General features: G+C 42.5%; 1 protein-coding gene across 9 annotated transcripts in view; it reads right to left on the bottom strand.

The window, feature by feature from the left end:
- The window catches only part of PTPRT (protein tyrosine phosphatase receptor type T), a 450791-nt gene that overhangs the window by 28426 nt on the left and 406958 nt on the right, over positions 1–15407 (bottom strand). For 8 of the 9 annotated variants that reach the window (XM_033075163.2, XM_033075164.2, XM_033075167.2 and 5 more), the window contains 4 exons: positions 10025–10112; positions 2463–2539; positions 1432–1468; positions 456–553 (listed from right to left, as the gene is read on the bottom strand). In XM_033075163.2, the coding sequence (XP_032931054.1) occupies positions 456–553; positions 1432–1468; positions 2463–2539; positions 10025–10112 (300 nt within the window). The remainder of the gene's footprint in view (positions 1–455; positions 554–1431; positions 1469–2462; positions 2540–10024; positions 10113–15407) is intronic. The other variant, XM_033075162.2, reaches the window with a different exon arrangement.

Here is a 15407-nt window from a genome sequence, read left to right on the forward strand (position 1 = left end):
CCTCAACCACCAGGAACAGTGACCTCAGACCTCCACCTCAGGAACTCCAGGCTTTACTCTCATGTAAAGAGGTCTTTTGATAGCTGGCGTACCAGTCACACATCCTCACTCCTCTGGATTTTTAGAGGAGTATTCAAATCATCAGATAAGGAATAACTATTACAGAAGTACATTTTTCTTTCTGTACTGAGGAATGAGACAACTTCTGAGCTAGCATAAATTTGTATAACTGTGCCAAAGCCCAGACTTACAGCAGGAACACAATCCTTATTAGTCTAGAAGGGAAGCAGCTAAGTATTACAGAATCCAGCATTTTACAGAAAACCCCAGAGTGGCTGAATTCATTCCCTTCCTGCAGGAAGCAAAAGGCATTTTGCTGCTGAGCTCTCCTGAGCAGCAGCTCTGTGTTAAACTCAGCCCTGGTCTGGCTTTGCACATTGGCAGGGGCACCTTACCCTGCCCACCTCCACCAGGTTGGTGACCATGACAACACTCGCGGAGTTTTCTTGCCAAATCATTCTCCAGAAATCCTTCACTGTCTCCTGCATCGGCCCTGGGGCAGGAGAGAAGAAAAAAGGAAATCTCAAAAGAGTGCATGGAATGCCAAGAACCCCTTCCAGCCACTGTCCTGTTCCCACAGGATCCTGCTCTCTCTGAGAGCATCCCTCTGTCATTCATGGTTACAGACACCAACAACCTGGAGCTCTCTGGGAGGTCAGACCCCTCCTCACAGCAGGTTTTGAAGGCTCCAGCACAGTGGCAACAGGAGGTGACTCTGAATGAGTGATGGGACAAGGATGGACCCCACACTGAACCTGTATGAAGGCTGTGTTGTAATTCACCTGATGCAGCACACCATTTCACAGTTCAATACTGATTAATTATGAAAGAGGAAGGAAACATGCAGAAATTAGCTCTTTTCTGAAGTTTCTCCCAGAAAAATGTCAGGTTCCAATAGCCAACCAACCAGTGCTCACAAGAGGTTTGTCAGTCTAGAGCTTCTCCCTGACTTTATTTCCTTTCTTACAGGAAACTCATCAAGTGACTTAGAGGTGGTGTTCAAATGCATTTCCTACTCATTCCCCCCTAAAGGCCCATCAGTCAGCTTATTCACACTGCCCACCTCAAGCACGGTAAACCCAACACACACCAAGTCCCCTGTAGCTGTCCTCTCACATTTCATGGACAAATAACACATTCTAGGCTGTACTGCCACCTGTAAGTCTGGGGCTTATTTCCTATTTATTCCTGCAGCTGAGCTTTTGAGTGCCATAAAGATCTTGGAAAATTCTATATCCTCCCCTCTTTTGCCCATATAACAAATTTTCACATGTTCCCCAAAACAGATGATATCACCCCATAAAAAGCTCCTACAACAGTGTAAACCAGCAGTGGATTTACAAATATTTAGACATACAAGAGTGAACTTGCCTTGAGTTGCAATGTAATGGCGAGGCCGATGGTACCCCTGGAAAAAAAAAGAAAATAGATGAGTGTCTGTGAGATCACAGCTCAGACACAGCCCACCAGGGATTTGATACTTTCCAGGTACCAACTGCTGCCCTCTGGTCAGTGTATATAATTATGTAATATATTATAACTAACTGGTTATGGAATGAGTGAATGAATGAATGAATGAATGAATGAATGAATGAATGAATGAATGAATGAAGGGACAACTGGGTTGTCCTGAGAGATTTTAAGTGAGAGCATCTCCCTCACTTGTGATGTGAATAACACAATCTATTCATGCCTAGGACAGGAATGGGACATTTTTAACTATTTCCACAAAGAAACACAACCTGAGGGTAACACTGAAAAGAGACAGGCAAAAGACTGCATCTTTTAGTTTGTAAAAAGAAAGGTATGACTTTGTCTCTGTGAAAATTCTGAGGGCATCTTTTATCCTTTCAAAAAACTATTTTAAGAGCTGCATTCAAGAAATGCATGTACATTGGATCACTCTGTGTGAGACAGAGGCTGCTTCTCCAATGTCATTTTATAACACTTTAAAAAAATCAATCTGTTTGCATACATGCCTTCTGCACCACAACTTTGGGAGTAGATGGCAAATCTCTGATATCTATTAATGCCACAGTGAGGGGCTGATATTGATTTCTGCATCCATCATTTAGCCCCTGTCCCACTTATGCTGGTGGATCTGTCAAACACAGGAAACCTCCATCTGTCCACACTGGTCAGACTAAATAAACAGGAGACTGAGAACCTTCTCCCTGTCACAACACAATGTTTGTACAACGTTCAGCTGTCATTCACATCAGATACACAGCCTGTTCCTGTGTCAGAGGCACCAAACTCCCAAGCAGGCTTGTCTCAGGGGTTTGTCACAGGGGTTTGTCTCAGGGGTTTGTCACAGGGGTTTGTCTCAGGGGTTTGTCTCAGGGGTTTGTCACAGGGGTTTGTCACAGGGGTTTGTCACAGGGGGTGTGCAGGAGCCTTACGTCGATGTAATTGGCGTTGATGTAGTCAGAGTGAGGGTCCCCATCCAGCAGCTGCAATCTCACTCTTGAGTGATCATCTGAAGGAAGGAAAGGAGAGAAAGTGACAGTAACGATAAAAGGGAGTTTCTAAGGGGTCTGTTGTACCTGCTGAGTCCTGCAGGGCTGGTGTTGTGGCATTATAGAATGCCCTGAGCTGAAAGGGACACACAAAGTGCAACTCCAGGCCTGCAGTCCCACCATGGTGATTGAATAATTGAATACTTACAATAATAAAAAATGGAATAACATCACATGTATCCCTGTTGCTACAAGCCCTTTGTTTTGTGTTTAAGATGTAATGTTTAGATCCTTTAATTAGTCGTATTCATGAAATTCATTGCTGTCACCATAATCCTTATGGAGATTTGAGACAGCTCCCTGGTTTGGGAGGTTTAGGACAGATCTTTGCAAGGTGTATCTCCATGACAAAAACCATTTTCCTGCTTGGAAGCTACAAACTCCCTTGGCTTCATCTGATCGATGGAAACTGAGGCAAGAGCTAAAACTGACAAGACCAGGACATAATTAAACAGATCACAACAGAGATCTAAAAGATTAAGGAGGGTAAAATGGCAATGAAACCCTGCAAATAAGAAATGTAAAAAACCAGAAACTGGAAGGAAATACAAATTAAATCAGAGCAACATTCCTTTATGTAACCCACAGAAATCACAGCAGCAAAATGGCATCGAGGCAGTGATGGAAAAAACCAACAAAATCAGAAATGTTCATATTTTTGAGGAGATTCAAAGTTTCTTTAGATAAGGCAATAAAATAGCAGAGATCAATCTTTTAATCGCCCAGCATGCTCCACGGTTCAGAGGCAGAAAGGAACTACCCCAGTGGGCAGATTATGTCATGATTTTCCACCAGGGGAATATTTTGATCTTTCTGTGGAACAGCTGGTGCTGGGCTCTGTCACAGGAGATACTCCAGAGCCAGGCTGCTGATGTGATTTGCTCTGGCAATCCCAGCACTGGCATGCAGTTAATTGCAGAACTGCTTCTAAGGGCCACTTGCTTGGCAGAGGCTACTGGGTTATGGGGGTCACTGCTGGCCATGCTGTGCTCATTTTTAAATGATTTTTTAAAAGAAATATAATATCGAGTCCATTAAGTTTATTTCCTCCCTACCAGCTCTGTGGAGCACAGTTCTCAGTCAGAGCAGCATTAATGTTTAGCAGCACTTTGCAGAACACAGGCCCAAGCATGATTTACATTCAATTAAAAAGAATCATAGCAATGAAACATAAAAATATGAGGTGTGATTCTGCAGTAACTTAGTCAAAAGGGGTTTAGTCATGTCTTAATTAAATGTAGAATCAGATAATAATTGTAAAGACAGATGTGTGAGCAGTTCTGAAAACCAAGACTTGGATATATATTAAATATTCATTCGGCCATGTAAAGGAATGATTCCACTCTGTTCAGCCTTTGGGTGAGATTTACACACCCAAAAAAAATACAACCACATTGCTGCATTTATCAAATCCCATATCTGCATTCAAAGAGGGTTCTTTGCAGGTGAATCCATCAAAAGCTTTGCTATATTTGTATTAATACATATAACCTTTGTAGACTCAGGGAAGGGGGAATATTTCTCCGAGTGCTGATGTTCCCAATTACCTGCACTCAAGGCAGCTGCACGAGGAGTCCCAGTAAATCATGTGGTTAGACAGACAACAAAAGAATTTATACTTAGAGCAATTCACAAAGACAGACAAAGAGCTGATTAAACCGGACATGGGGATGAAATACAGGGAAACTCCCGCAGACAATTTCACACTTGCAATTCCAGCAGCAAACTCAGCTTGTTAGGAGCCACACGGAACAAAAGCAAAGAAAAAGCAAACCCTGGAGCAAATGCCTGGGAGGAGAACATTTACTGACTCCTCCCAAGAGAACACCACTGTGGAAGTCTCAACTCATTGCAACGACAGAACCAAAAATTATGAGACAAAAAATGCCCCAAATGGCAGGGGAGAAGAATCTCAGGTCCATTTTTAATGAGGGACACACTGAATAACCCTGGAGGAAGCACTTGCCTCTCTTCATTTAATGGAGCCAAACATCAAAATCAGGTTTCCGCACTTTGAGCCCCTCTTTGGACAGAAAGTGAAACCAGGCAGGATGAATACATCCAGAGGGAGCTGAATGGGGAAGACCTGGGAAGCAGACTCCATGATTTCAGGCAATTATGGATAAGTGTGGCTAAGGAAAAGATGCTCTGTAGGTGCAAAAAAAGTGTTGTTCTGTTTGCCTTTTTCTCTTTTTATTTTTGAAACCAAATATGGGAAAAAAACATAAAAGATGAAATTTAACTGAAGATTAATGCTATTTTTTGTTGTTTTTAAAAGGAGACATTCAGGTCTAATCATATTTTGGGACCAAATGAAAAATGCTTTAAGCTGAACTTTGCTTTCGGAGGACAGAATTCAAAATATTTCATTGCATATTTTACTAAAATGAGATTAATTCCTGAGGGAGATTTATTGCTCTTACAAGTGAGAACAGTGCAGCAGAAAAAAAAAATCTATGTATATGTGAAGCACACAAAATATTAATGATGTCTTAATGGTATCTTTAACCTTGTTCCAAAGTTTAGGAGAACAGTCTGGATAAAAGTTCATAAAATAAGTTCCCTTGCAAATCTCTTTTTTAAACAACAACAAAAAAACCTTCAGGATTTGACTTAAGGAAAAAAAAAAAAAAGCAAATTATTATGCTCTTAGTAGTAAGGATTTTGTACTTAGATTTTTTGCCTACAGACTTTAAAGGGCCATTTAAAGAACAGCAAATGCCTTTATTATATTTCTCCCAATGGTTAAGACTTATTTCTGATTCTCCTCCTTTTCCACTGGACTCCTCTAGCCAAGGACACAGCATTCTTGGCAGACTGAAATGAAGTGTTGCTCAACTCTTCACTAAATTTATCAGACATCATATCCCTGTGCATTGAAAATGGACTCTAAGAAACATTAAAAATTGAGGGGAAAACAGGGAAAAAAAGTTGCATTCAGGACCACAAAAAAAATAGAAAAAACCTTAACAAATGTGTAAATGGTTTTATTTCTCCCCTCTTACTCCAGTCCTGCAAGTTAGCAGAGCTCTAAATTTATATAAAGAGTCGTTTGACTGAAAATTGGTCTTAAAACAGACTTCAAAAATGACACGAATTTCACTGAAAAGCTCGGTGCTTCCATTTTAGCACAAAATTGTTACAGTTTAAAACTCCTGTCAAAATTCCCATTAGCGATCATTTGAAGTATCATTGCAATTTTTCCACGTCTCATTTTGACACCAGCACTGGAATAATCTCACACAACTTTTGCCATCCAAACATTACACAGCTCTGTCAGGATTCCCCCCACAGGAATGGGGAGACACAGACAGCTCTGGAGACTCAGCCCAGCTCTGGGACCAAAGGGTGATTTATCCTTTTTTGTGCTCCCCCCTGTGCCCCACTGACCCTGGGATGTGCCCAGGTGTGATAAATCCCACCTGCCAGGATTCTGAGATCACACAGATGTGCAAGAGTTTAGGCACTACAGAAGGAATCATGGAATAAAAATGTGTGGAAGTTGGAAGATTTCTGTTCTAAATGCAATACTGGTGTCAGGCACTGGCACAAGCTGTCTCTGGCAGTGTCCCAGGCCAGGTTGGACAGGGCTTGGAGCAGCCTGGACAGTGGGAGGTGTCCCTGCCCAGGGGATGGATGAGCCTTAAGGTCCCTTCCAACCCAAACCAGTCTGGAATCCCATGTAGGTTTTTTATTTCATGCCTTATCCCTCTCTGTGGGCAAGAAGTGCTCTCCACCTGTGTGCCAGCTGAAAACTTCTTCATCTCTTCCACCCCAAAATTCTCTGATTAATTCACAGTTTTCTAACCCAAAGCATGGGGCAGTCAGAGCATGAAGGAAACAAAGCAGATTTCTCTATTCTCTTTTTGTCACCAGCTCCACAGTTTTTAGAGGACCATCATGAGACTTCAAATCCAGGGTGCCTCAGTGGGAAAAAGAAAGGCACAGAAAGTGCTGTCCATCAGCTGAACCAAAATACAATCCTACTTCTTCTCATCCTCAGCTCTCCTCGGAGAGTTTTTATTCTCCTGTAAGGTAATGGTTCTAAATCTGGGCAAGATGGAGAGAAATCAAATAGAACCAAAGGTCCCATATAGCTTCTGGACATTTTCTCTTCTCATGTAATAGATTCAGCTCAACATCACTCCTCCAACAATCACTTTCTGATGCTCTTTGAAGGTCTCAATATCTGGGCCCTAAAGCAGAATTAAATCATTTTGCTTCAGCACATAAATGGGTACACTGCCTACGCTTGCCCCCTAAAGAAAAATCTGGCATCTCCACAACTGCCTTTGTTTGTACAGCTTTTATAAAAGTGTGGGAGCAAAGCTCATGGACTCTGTTCACATAATAAAAGGTCCAAGCAAGATAGTTTCCTTCAGCATGGTAAGTCTGTCTGCAGTTTCCCACCATCCACAGTGGATTTCTGTGGTCATGCAGGTCCCAAATTCACTGCTCAGCTTTTCCCTTGCTCCAGAAACTGGTACAGATGGGAGGGAGCCATGAGGAGCTGGGAGAGCTCTTTGAGTTCTCGTTCCCTGAATGAACAGATCATCTCTCAGGCTGGTCTGCAGCTTTGGTTTGCAATGTAGAAGAGCAGGTGTTGGGGCTGGCAGTGTGATCCAGGTTTTCAGAGAGAGGCAGGATGTTAATGCAGCTCTGGGAGAGCAGTGAGCCAGTAAAACAGTCCTGTAACCCATGGGGCTGTAAAGACAAGATCTAATCTGCTGTGATTCACTGAGCAATGCTACTCATTGCCAGGGCTTACAAACCCACATTTTAACAGCAGTCTCTGAAGCCACTGCAGAAGTCAGATCAAAACCTGACTTTGCAATTCACTCCCCAAAAGGCAGGGGATTTGTCATTCCAGGAGTGCTGAAATGGCAGCTGGGGTTAAATAAATAATGTTAATTGCCATGTGCAGCCTTTCACCAAATAAACTGCCAGGGGAACCAGTGCCTGCTCTGGGTTTCACCAGCCACTACCACTAAAGTACAACAGAACAGCTCAGGGTGTAACTGTGCTCCACCTCCTCTGCTCAGGCTTGTGCCCAGTTTGAACCCACAGAGCACAATTTGTTTTCCTGGCCTGCCTGGAGGGAGTCACTGCCCTGCTATTCTCAGCTCTGCTCTCCATCCTCTGCTCTGGATCCTGCCCCTGACTTTACTCAGGGAGTTTGCCCAACTTGCTCACCAGTGGGGTCTGGCTCCAGGCTCAGCTGATAACTTTGCAATAGTTTTACAAAACATCTGATGAATAATGTTCTCCTTCCTTAGGCATCCTTCTTTTCTTCTCTCTTCTGAGCCTTCTCAATATCTCTATTGTATATTTCTAAATTCTCCTTGCTGTCTTTTAAAAGAGCCCTTGTCTCCTTCTCAAACTCTTCGTTCTGATAAATATTTGAAGACAAGAAAGCCCATTCCACCCTCTCAGCCCCATTCTGCAATCTTTCCCAACAGTCCTCAAACTTGAGCTCCTTTTCTGACACTTTACACCACGCAGATTCTTGTTCCTTAGCTCTGATTACATTTTGCATTCCCTTATTGAAGTTCATCACCTCCTATCTGCAGTGCTGCTGTATTTATACCCAGAGCCAAAGGCTTGCGTCACTCTTCGTTAGACAACAATTTGTCTTTGTGAACACCTTCTCTTTAGATAACATCCCATTTATCTTCCTTGATTTTGCTTCTTGAACTCCTCACATTTCACTTGGAGTTCAAGGTTTTCTTCATGACCACCTCCAACATAAATGAGATGGAAACTTTTGCACAGTTCTGCCTCTTTTTATCTTTGCTTTTGAATTATGCCAAGTGCTTCCTCAAAATCATACAGAGGAACAAGGTCATTCACATTTCCTTCCTCATATCATACCATGGCACTTCCACTTTCAATCCAGTGTTTACAGCTGGACAATTCATCTGTCTTAGACCCATTTGATTGGAGTTAATTGTATAGACAGGTAAATTAGAGCCTCTAATGGATGTCTCTCTTTGCCACTAGGACACAGGGAGTTCACAGCGAGGTGGAGCAGAAATTGAGGAAGAAAACTTCCATGCTAATTGTGATATTCCAGTAGTGTCACTTCCATGTTCCTCATGGATAGAGAGCACTGGTGAACTTGGTGACCAGCTCACAACCACACAGAGCCAGCAGCAGAACTGGGATCACATCAGGGCTCACAAACTTCAATCTTCATTTCCAGATTCCTTCATCTTTACCACAGGGGACCTGAATTGAGATGTTCTGTGTCATTCCCCAAAACTGGCACATGAATCATTTATTTCAAGGCTTCAAAGAGAGGAGTAGTTATGTGTGAGGTGAAGTTTTGAGGTTTCTTTATGAAGAAGTTGGGTTTTTGTTGCTGTTGTTGCTGTTTTAGTTTGGTGCTTTTTTGGTGTATTATTCTTGGTTTTAAAAAATGTTTTAGTAAAATCTATTTGTTCTACAAGAAATAAATTTTTTAACACAAGAAAAAATACAGTATGAAATAAATCACTCAGCATGACTTAATTTTGCTCTTAGAGCATTCTATAGATTTTCCCAGTCATGAAAATCTATGGCACATTCATTTATATTCTGATTTCTTGTTCTGATGGTTTCAAGCGTGGCTTCTTCAACTTGATGTGGCTCAGGAGCCCTTGAAAAGAATTAATTCTCACACCTCCTCTCCCCAGTCATTGTCAGGAATAATGAAACACTGAGGAACTGCCTGGAGAGCTTGTGGGAAGCTCAGTTTTGGTGAGCAATTTTGTAAGAGGCTTTACAAATATCTGACAAAAATGAGGAAGGTGAATTTAGTCCTGCTTTGGAGAATAAAGCTGACCTAAAGGGTTTTATGGAGCCTTCCCTGCCCTGCAGTTCTGCTAGGTATTGATATTCCTGTAACACCAACAGGAACTGATCACTGAAAGAAGTAAGGCAAGAAGTTTTGGTGCATTTTCAGTTCCCTTAGTAGGATCTTGAGGCAGAAGTTAAGCTTGTTCCATCCTTCAAACCAGCTCTCTGGGGACAAGCAGTGACTGCTCCACTGGCTACTGCCCACAAGGAAGGAGAAAACCTCTGAGTCACAGCTAAAAATCTGATTTATCTGCAGCTCCTTTGGGCTCCCTTCTGTGGCACTGGAAGCTCTGGATTTTGTAGTGAAAATTGACAGAAAATGTACATCATCACATAAAAAGTGACAAAAGGATTTAGCCCTTAAGCTACAAGCCTAAAGCAGAAAGCAAGACAGGTAGAAAATGTGTAACATCATGCAATGACGTTATGAAAAATAAGGATTAAAAAAACATTACATAAAATAAATCCTAGGAATAAAGCCTGTAACAAATGGGTGGAATGCTCAGCACTGGTAGCCAGCTCCTGGTGAGCTTCTCAAACACACCCTTCTCCACTGCACCCATGGAAGATCTCACAGGATGCTCAGTTTAATGTGAATTTACACCTACAGGAGATTATGTTTCCATATCTGTTCTTGTTGCGGTTCTCGTCTTCCTTGGCCGTGTCCCAGGACGCCGTCTGGCCCTCGGGGAGTGCCTGCAAAATAAACAATAAGGGGGGTTAAAAAAGCTGGCCCATGCCTTCAGGTGGGTGAAGAGGCCTAAAGAAGAAGAGCAGGGCAAAAATAAAGGAGCTGCATCATTCAGTGACCAGGAGACAGCTGTGAGGAAAGGGCCCCTCCACCAACCTGGAAAGCAGAGCTTGGTGCAGACCATTTGCATCTCTTGGCTTCTGCCAGATAAGAATCATTCTCCTCCTGCTACTTCTCATCAAAGATCAGGGGAATTTGTTTCTGGCTGCACAGTCACAGGTTAACCTCATTTTCCCTGCAGAACAAGGCTTGGAGAGATTTCACTTGACTATACCTCTAGGAAAACCCAGATGGTTGAAACCCAGCTTTCATATTTAAGCTGAATATAGAGAGGTTTCACCTACTTCTGTGTTAATAATGGGTGAGGCAATGCAAGCCATTCACTGGATTTCTCTGGGGAAAGATAAAGCAGCTGAGGGTTTTAGATCATGTGTAAGAAAGAGAGGGAAAATGAGGTAAAGCATGCTCATGAAGCACGAGAATAAACAGCCATTGTCCCAAAATCTGCTCTTTTAGCTGAGGAAGGAAGGGCAAAGGAACTGGCAGTACACAGTGCCACACTCCCTGCCCTACACCTGCACACCCTCAGATGAGCCACTTTACCCCAGAGACCTGTCCAGGAGGGATTTCCAAGGCAGAGCCTGGAAAGCAGCAACTGGCAAAGGACAAGGCTGGAGGAGGGTCCTGCCTTCCTTGGAAAACACATGGGTGAGAGAGCAGCCCCTCCTGAAGTGCCTCACTAGATCTGCCTGCTCCCAAATGCACCCCCTTACATGATTCTACATCACTAAAACCATCACTGAAAGTTTCATTATTTCTGGTCCCTGGGGAATTGCAGAGGGTTTATACCACTGTGGTTGTAGAATCACATCTGCCTCAGCCAGCAGTGGGTAGTTTGGCACAGCTGTAAATTCATTACAAAATGAATTTATTTTCATCTTCACAAGCCACCCAGGTCTATCATGTGCCTGAATGCAATAGCAGAGAGACACAATTAGGATCTACAACACTGATGTTACAATTAAACTTAATATGAGCAAACCCCTGGCAGAGCAGATCACTGTGAATTTCCCCCAAAGGGTTCCAGGATAGAAAATGTCAGGCACTGCAGCACAGCCACGAGCTCTGCTGACAAAGACAGGGACACTGAGTTCTTATTCAAAAGCCCAGGAGAAAGAGTAATAACTCTGTAATTGGTGAGGGCTTTGATCACACATATATTTCCTTTGCAGACTGTTGTTTCCAAAGAGCAGCTCATCTTCTGAGGAAAAACACCCAACCAACAAACCCACACACAACAAAAAAAATCTCTGAGTAAAAGAAAAGAGGTGAAGAAGGCTCATTTTCATCTTCAAAGAGCAAGGAAAAAGGTGCCTTATTTTTCCACTAATATTGAATTACAGCAGATTGACCAAGAATGGCAACAGTCATTAGGCGCCTAATCAGAGCCATCTGAAAAGAAAAAGAAATAAAAGAAAATCCTTTCTCATGACTTCCACATGGGAGAAGCTATCTTGGCCAGAGAAAATATATTCAGGTCTAATAAATCCCCTTTCAACAAACCATATCCTTTCATTTGATTTGAACATGCAATTCTCCACTGAAATGGATGTTTTTATATTTGCTGATTGAGCCTCCGAAGATTTAAGAGTCCAGGATTTTTCATCTCACTCAATACCACAGAAATCTCTGCTTTCCACAGAACTGACCAGCTCTGAAGGGAGGGAGCTCAGCTCTGCTCGGTGATGAACACAAACCACCTTTTTCTTATATCCCCACTTCTATAAACACCAGATGAACAAATTGGAGTAACTCCATGTACAACCCAAATAATTTGCCCATGAGATCCCTAAAAATGCAGCACCAAGAACTGCAATGACATTAAAAATAAAGACAAGAATATGGATTATAATTGGCTTGCATCCAGAAAATGAGGAGCACAGCTAATGCTTTGTTCCTTCAGATTTTTTTGGTAGAATGATTATCTCTATAATTGTAAGAAAAGTCCTGTTTCTATCTGCACTATCAGCAATGTTAAATCAGGTCAGATCATCCAGGCACTGGTATTTAACCCATTTTACACAGGAAATTCTCCCCCTTCTTTCTTTGACTTGGTAACAGAAGAATTTTAGTGTTCAAAAATCCTATATTTGATTTTTAGGCTTTTTCTACCTCCAAAACTCTCTAAACTTCTCTTAGAGAAGTTTTGTGAAATTTATATTGAAATATCTTCCCACTAGTGGAATTTAGGTTGCAGTGAAGCTTTTTAAACTAAATTGATCTAAATTTTAGCTGAAATTACAAGGATAGATCTCTCAAAGTCAGCTTCATCTCAATCAAGCTTCCTAAGTACCACAGCCCAGACATAACTGAAGTGTTCCCATTAAACTGAGGCTCACTGCAAGCCAATTTAAATTTTGGATGGATGCATTTCGTTAGTTTGCTGTTTGCTTGAAATTTAAATACAAAAACTCTAATCCTTCATTTTTACTGATGCACCTCAATGCTGCAGTTTTGTTGCCAAAGGCAATGGCATCAATTCTCATCCTTCCTGTTCCTCCCAAAGTGTGCCACGGAGCCCTGGCCCTCTCCCTGAAGTTCAACAGTGGTGGAAAAACTCTTCCCACAAATTTGCTGGGAACCAGAATTTAAAATTACCTGGACTAAAAAACATAATCTGAAAAAAAGGTATTTCAACCATTTATTTTGCAATGTCCCATCACAGCCCGGACCATCAGATCTATTCTTCTGGCCACATGAAAAAGTGTAGGCAGAAATTAAAGGGTTAAAGTCCAGGGGTGAATTCCACAATCTGAAGGCTGTCAGCACTAAGATGCTTGGGGAAAGGAGCCACAAAATCTGAAATAGCTGAACAGTCTCAGTAATGCAGCAGGAGAATGTGCATTAGTGACATCCTAAATCATAATGGAAAATGAGTTTGGATAATTAAGCTTATTATCTCCTTAGCCAGTAATTGGTGCTCGCAATAAGTCTGTGGGACTGGTCCCACAGCTCCCAACAAATCAGAGCTGATATGTTCTGGAAAAGGAGCTGGTGACATTTAAATGTGTCCCGTTTAAATGTTTATGGCTATTCCCAGCCCCAAACAGTGCCATCTACACCCAGCGCCACTGACAGATTTTTCCCTTCTGTTCCACTTGTTTTATCACTGAACAGAAGCAGCAGCCAAAAAGGCCCAAAGTCACACTTTGCCCTCTGGTGTAGAAGGTAGCCCCAAAATAACACAGACAGGGGAGTGCTGACAGATTGTCCCATTACTCACACCCAGTTTTCACCCATTTCACACCAGCACTGACACCCCTGACACGATCCCATCCTGTTTCTCAGCTCCGCCTGGAGCTACCAGGAATATTCTTCTAGATGCCCTCAGCAAAACAAGCTGCTTGTGCTCCAACATGTAGGTGCAGGCATCCTTTAAACAAATATGGAATGTAATTTCCAGGTTACTCGGTGGAAATGGGAACGCACAGAGATAAGAGATTGTCATGTGTGACTGATATGCTCCGTTCAAAGTGATTTTTCATGAGAGTAAAATTATTTGGTAACATGTCACTAAACAGGCTGCAATTTATGCTATCAATTTGCAAAGTAAGTAGAAAATCAGCTCCTCAGAAGAAAAAAAAAGTGAGCATATTTGGAGGTGACACTGATATTAGTGTCTGAAAACACGTTTTAAAAGAGACATCAAATTCTTTCTCGAGATTTGATCAGCTGCTCTGCAAAGCGTCTTGCAAAGCCGATTTTGCAGCTCTGCTCCTGCAGATCCCAGGCTGAGCCCCCACTCTCAAGCAGCTCAAACCTCCCACCTTCCAGGAGCTCTCATGCTCCCTGGCATCCTCCCCACTGCTGTTTGGAGCTGAAGTGTTGCCTCCATGCCCTGCTCCAAGCCCCCATCCCAGCAGGGATAACGCCTGCAATTACAGCCATGGATCCAAGGAATGGCACAGGGGATTTGTGACTTGTGGCATTCTCCAGGCCACTCCTTGTAGAGAAAGGAATTATGCAAATGTGTGTAATGTCATCATCCTTACGTGGCTGCAGACAGCACTTTCTGGGGAAGGCAGAGCTCGTGGAGCTGAAAGTTGCATTGACATTTTTCATGCTAATGTGCTATTTTGATAATTGCCAATGCCAGCGCCAGAAAATTACATCTATGCCAGCACCTGTTTTCTTCTTGAACATCAAGAACTGGGTGTTAGGGCATCTGTAATTGAGCTCAGTGTGGTTTTGGGTACTCCTCATGGAAATGGAGGCCAAGGGGGTGCTAAGTAAATCTCCTCAGAGCATTATTGCCCTTTTCCAATATTAAACAAAAGTCTTCATATTGATAGTTTAATTAGCTCGCTTGATTATGGGGCAAGAGTGCCTAGACCTGGTTAGCCTTCACTTTCAGAAACACTTGCTATGGCAGTGTTTGATGCCATCTGATTTTAAAAATGCTCCCTGGTGAGGACCAGGAAAAGACAGGCTCTCAATTACAGCAAACCTCAGCACTGAGGACACAAACCCCATGGACTCTTATTAGCAGGGTGGAAAAGTGAGCTGTTTTCATTAAGTAACTTATTTTCACAGCTGTTACATTATTTTTAAATAGCTTTAATGCCACTAGGCATATTAATTTCTTATTGCCTTCCCATGAGCTTACTACATTCATTATAATTATCTCTTGCTAGAGCTGAGTCTCACATATGTTTGATGCTATTTCCCTCTTCTGTTTGCTCTGCTCTAAATGTGTTTTCCTCTTCCAAATCAGCCCTAACATCATGTCTTCTGGTCATGTGGATTATATTCCTGGTTATTCCAGCTTGCAGGGGGGAAGAGGTGAGGGGAAAGAGGGCAGCTTTCATTTTTCCAGCTCACCCTTTACTCCTCTCCTCACATGGAGTTGGTAAAGGATGTCAGTCAAGCCTATTCTGGGCCAGAGGTTTGATCATATGAGAAAATTTCACCTTCATTTTGGCTACAAAAATACCTGCCCTTGACTTGACAATTGCCCATTCAGGTTGTTGCACTGTGATTTAATGTGATCAGTTATGAGAGAGGACTTGGGCTCCCAAGAGCTCCCAAAACCCCTTCCTCTTCTCACAGACTGGCTCACACTACTCAAGGAGAACAGGGATAAGGAAGGGACTGTGGGACTGCATGTCCTGTGTTGGGTTCAGCACCTGTTCAATATTGACTGTCTGCTGTTCATGGGACAGAGGGATGAGCACAGTGTC

The sequence above is a fragment of the Catharus ustulatus genome, chromosome 17, assembly GCF_009819885.2.
Source record: "Catharus ustulatus isolate bCatUst1 chromosome 17, bCatUst1.pri.v2, whole genome shotgun sequence".
In the NCBI taxonomy this organism is placed as follows: domain Eukaryota; kingdom Metazoa; phylum Chordata; class Aves; order Passeriformes; family Turdidae; genus Catharus; species Catharus ustulatus.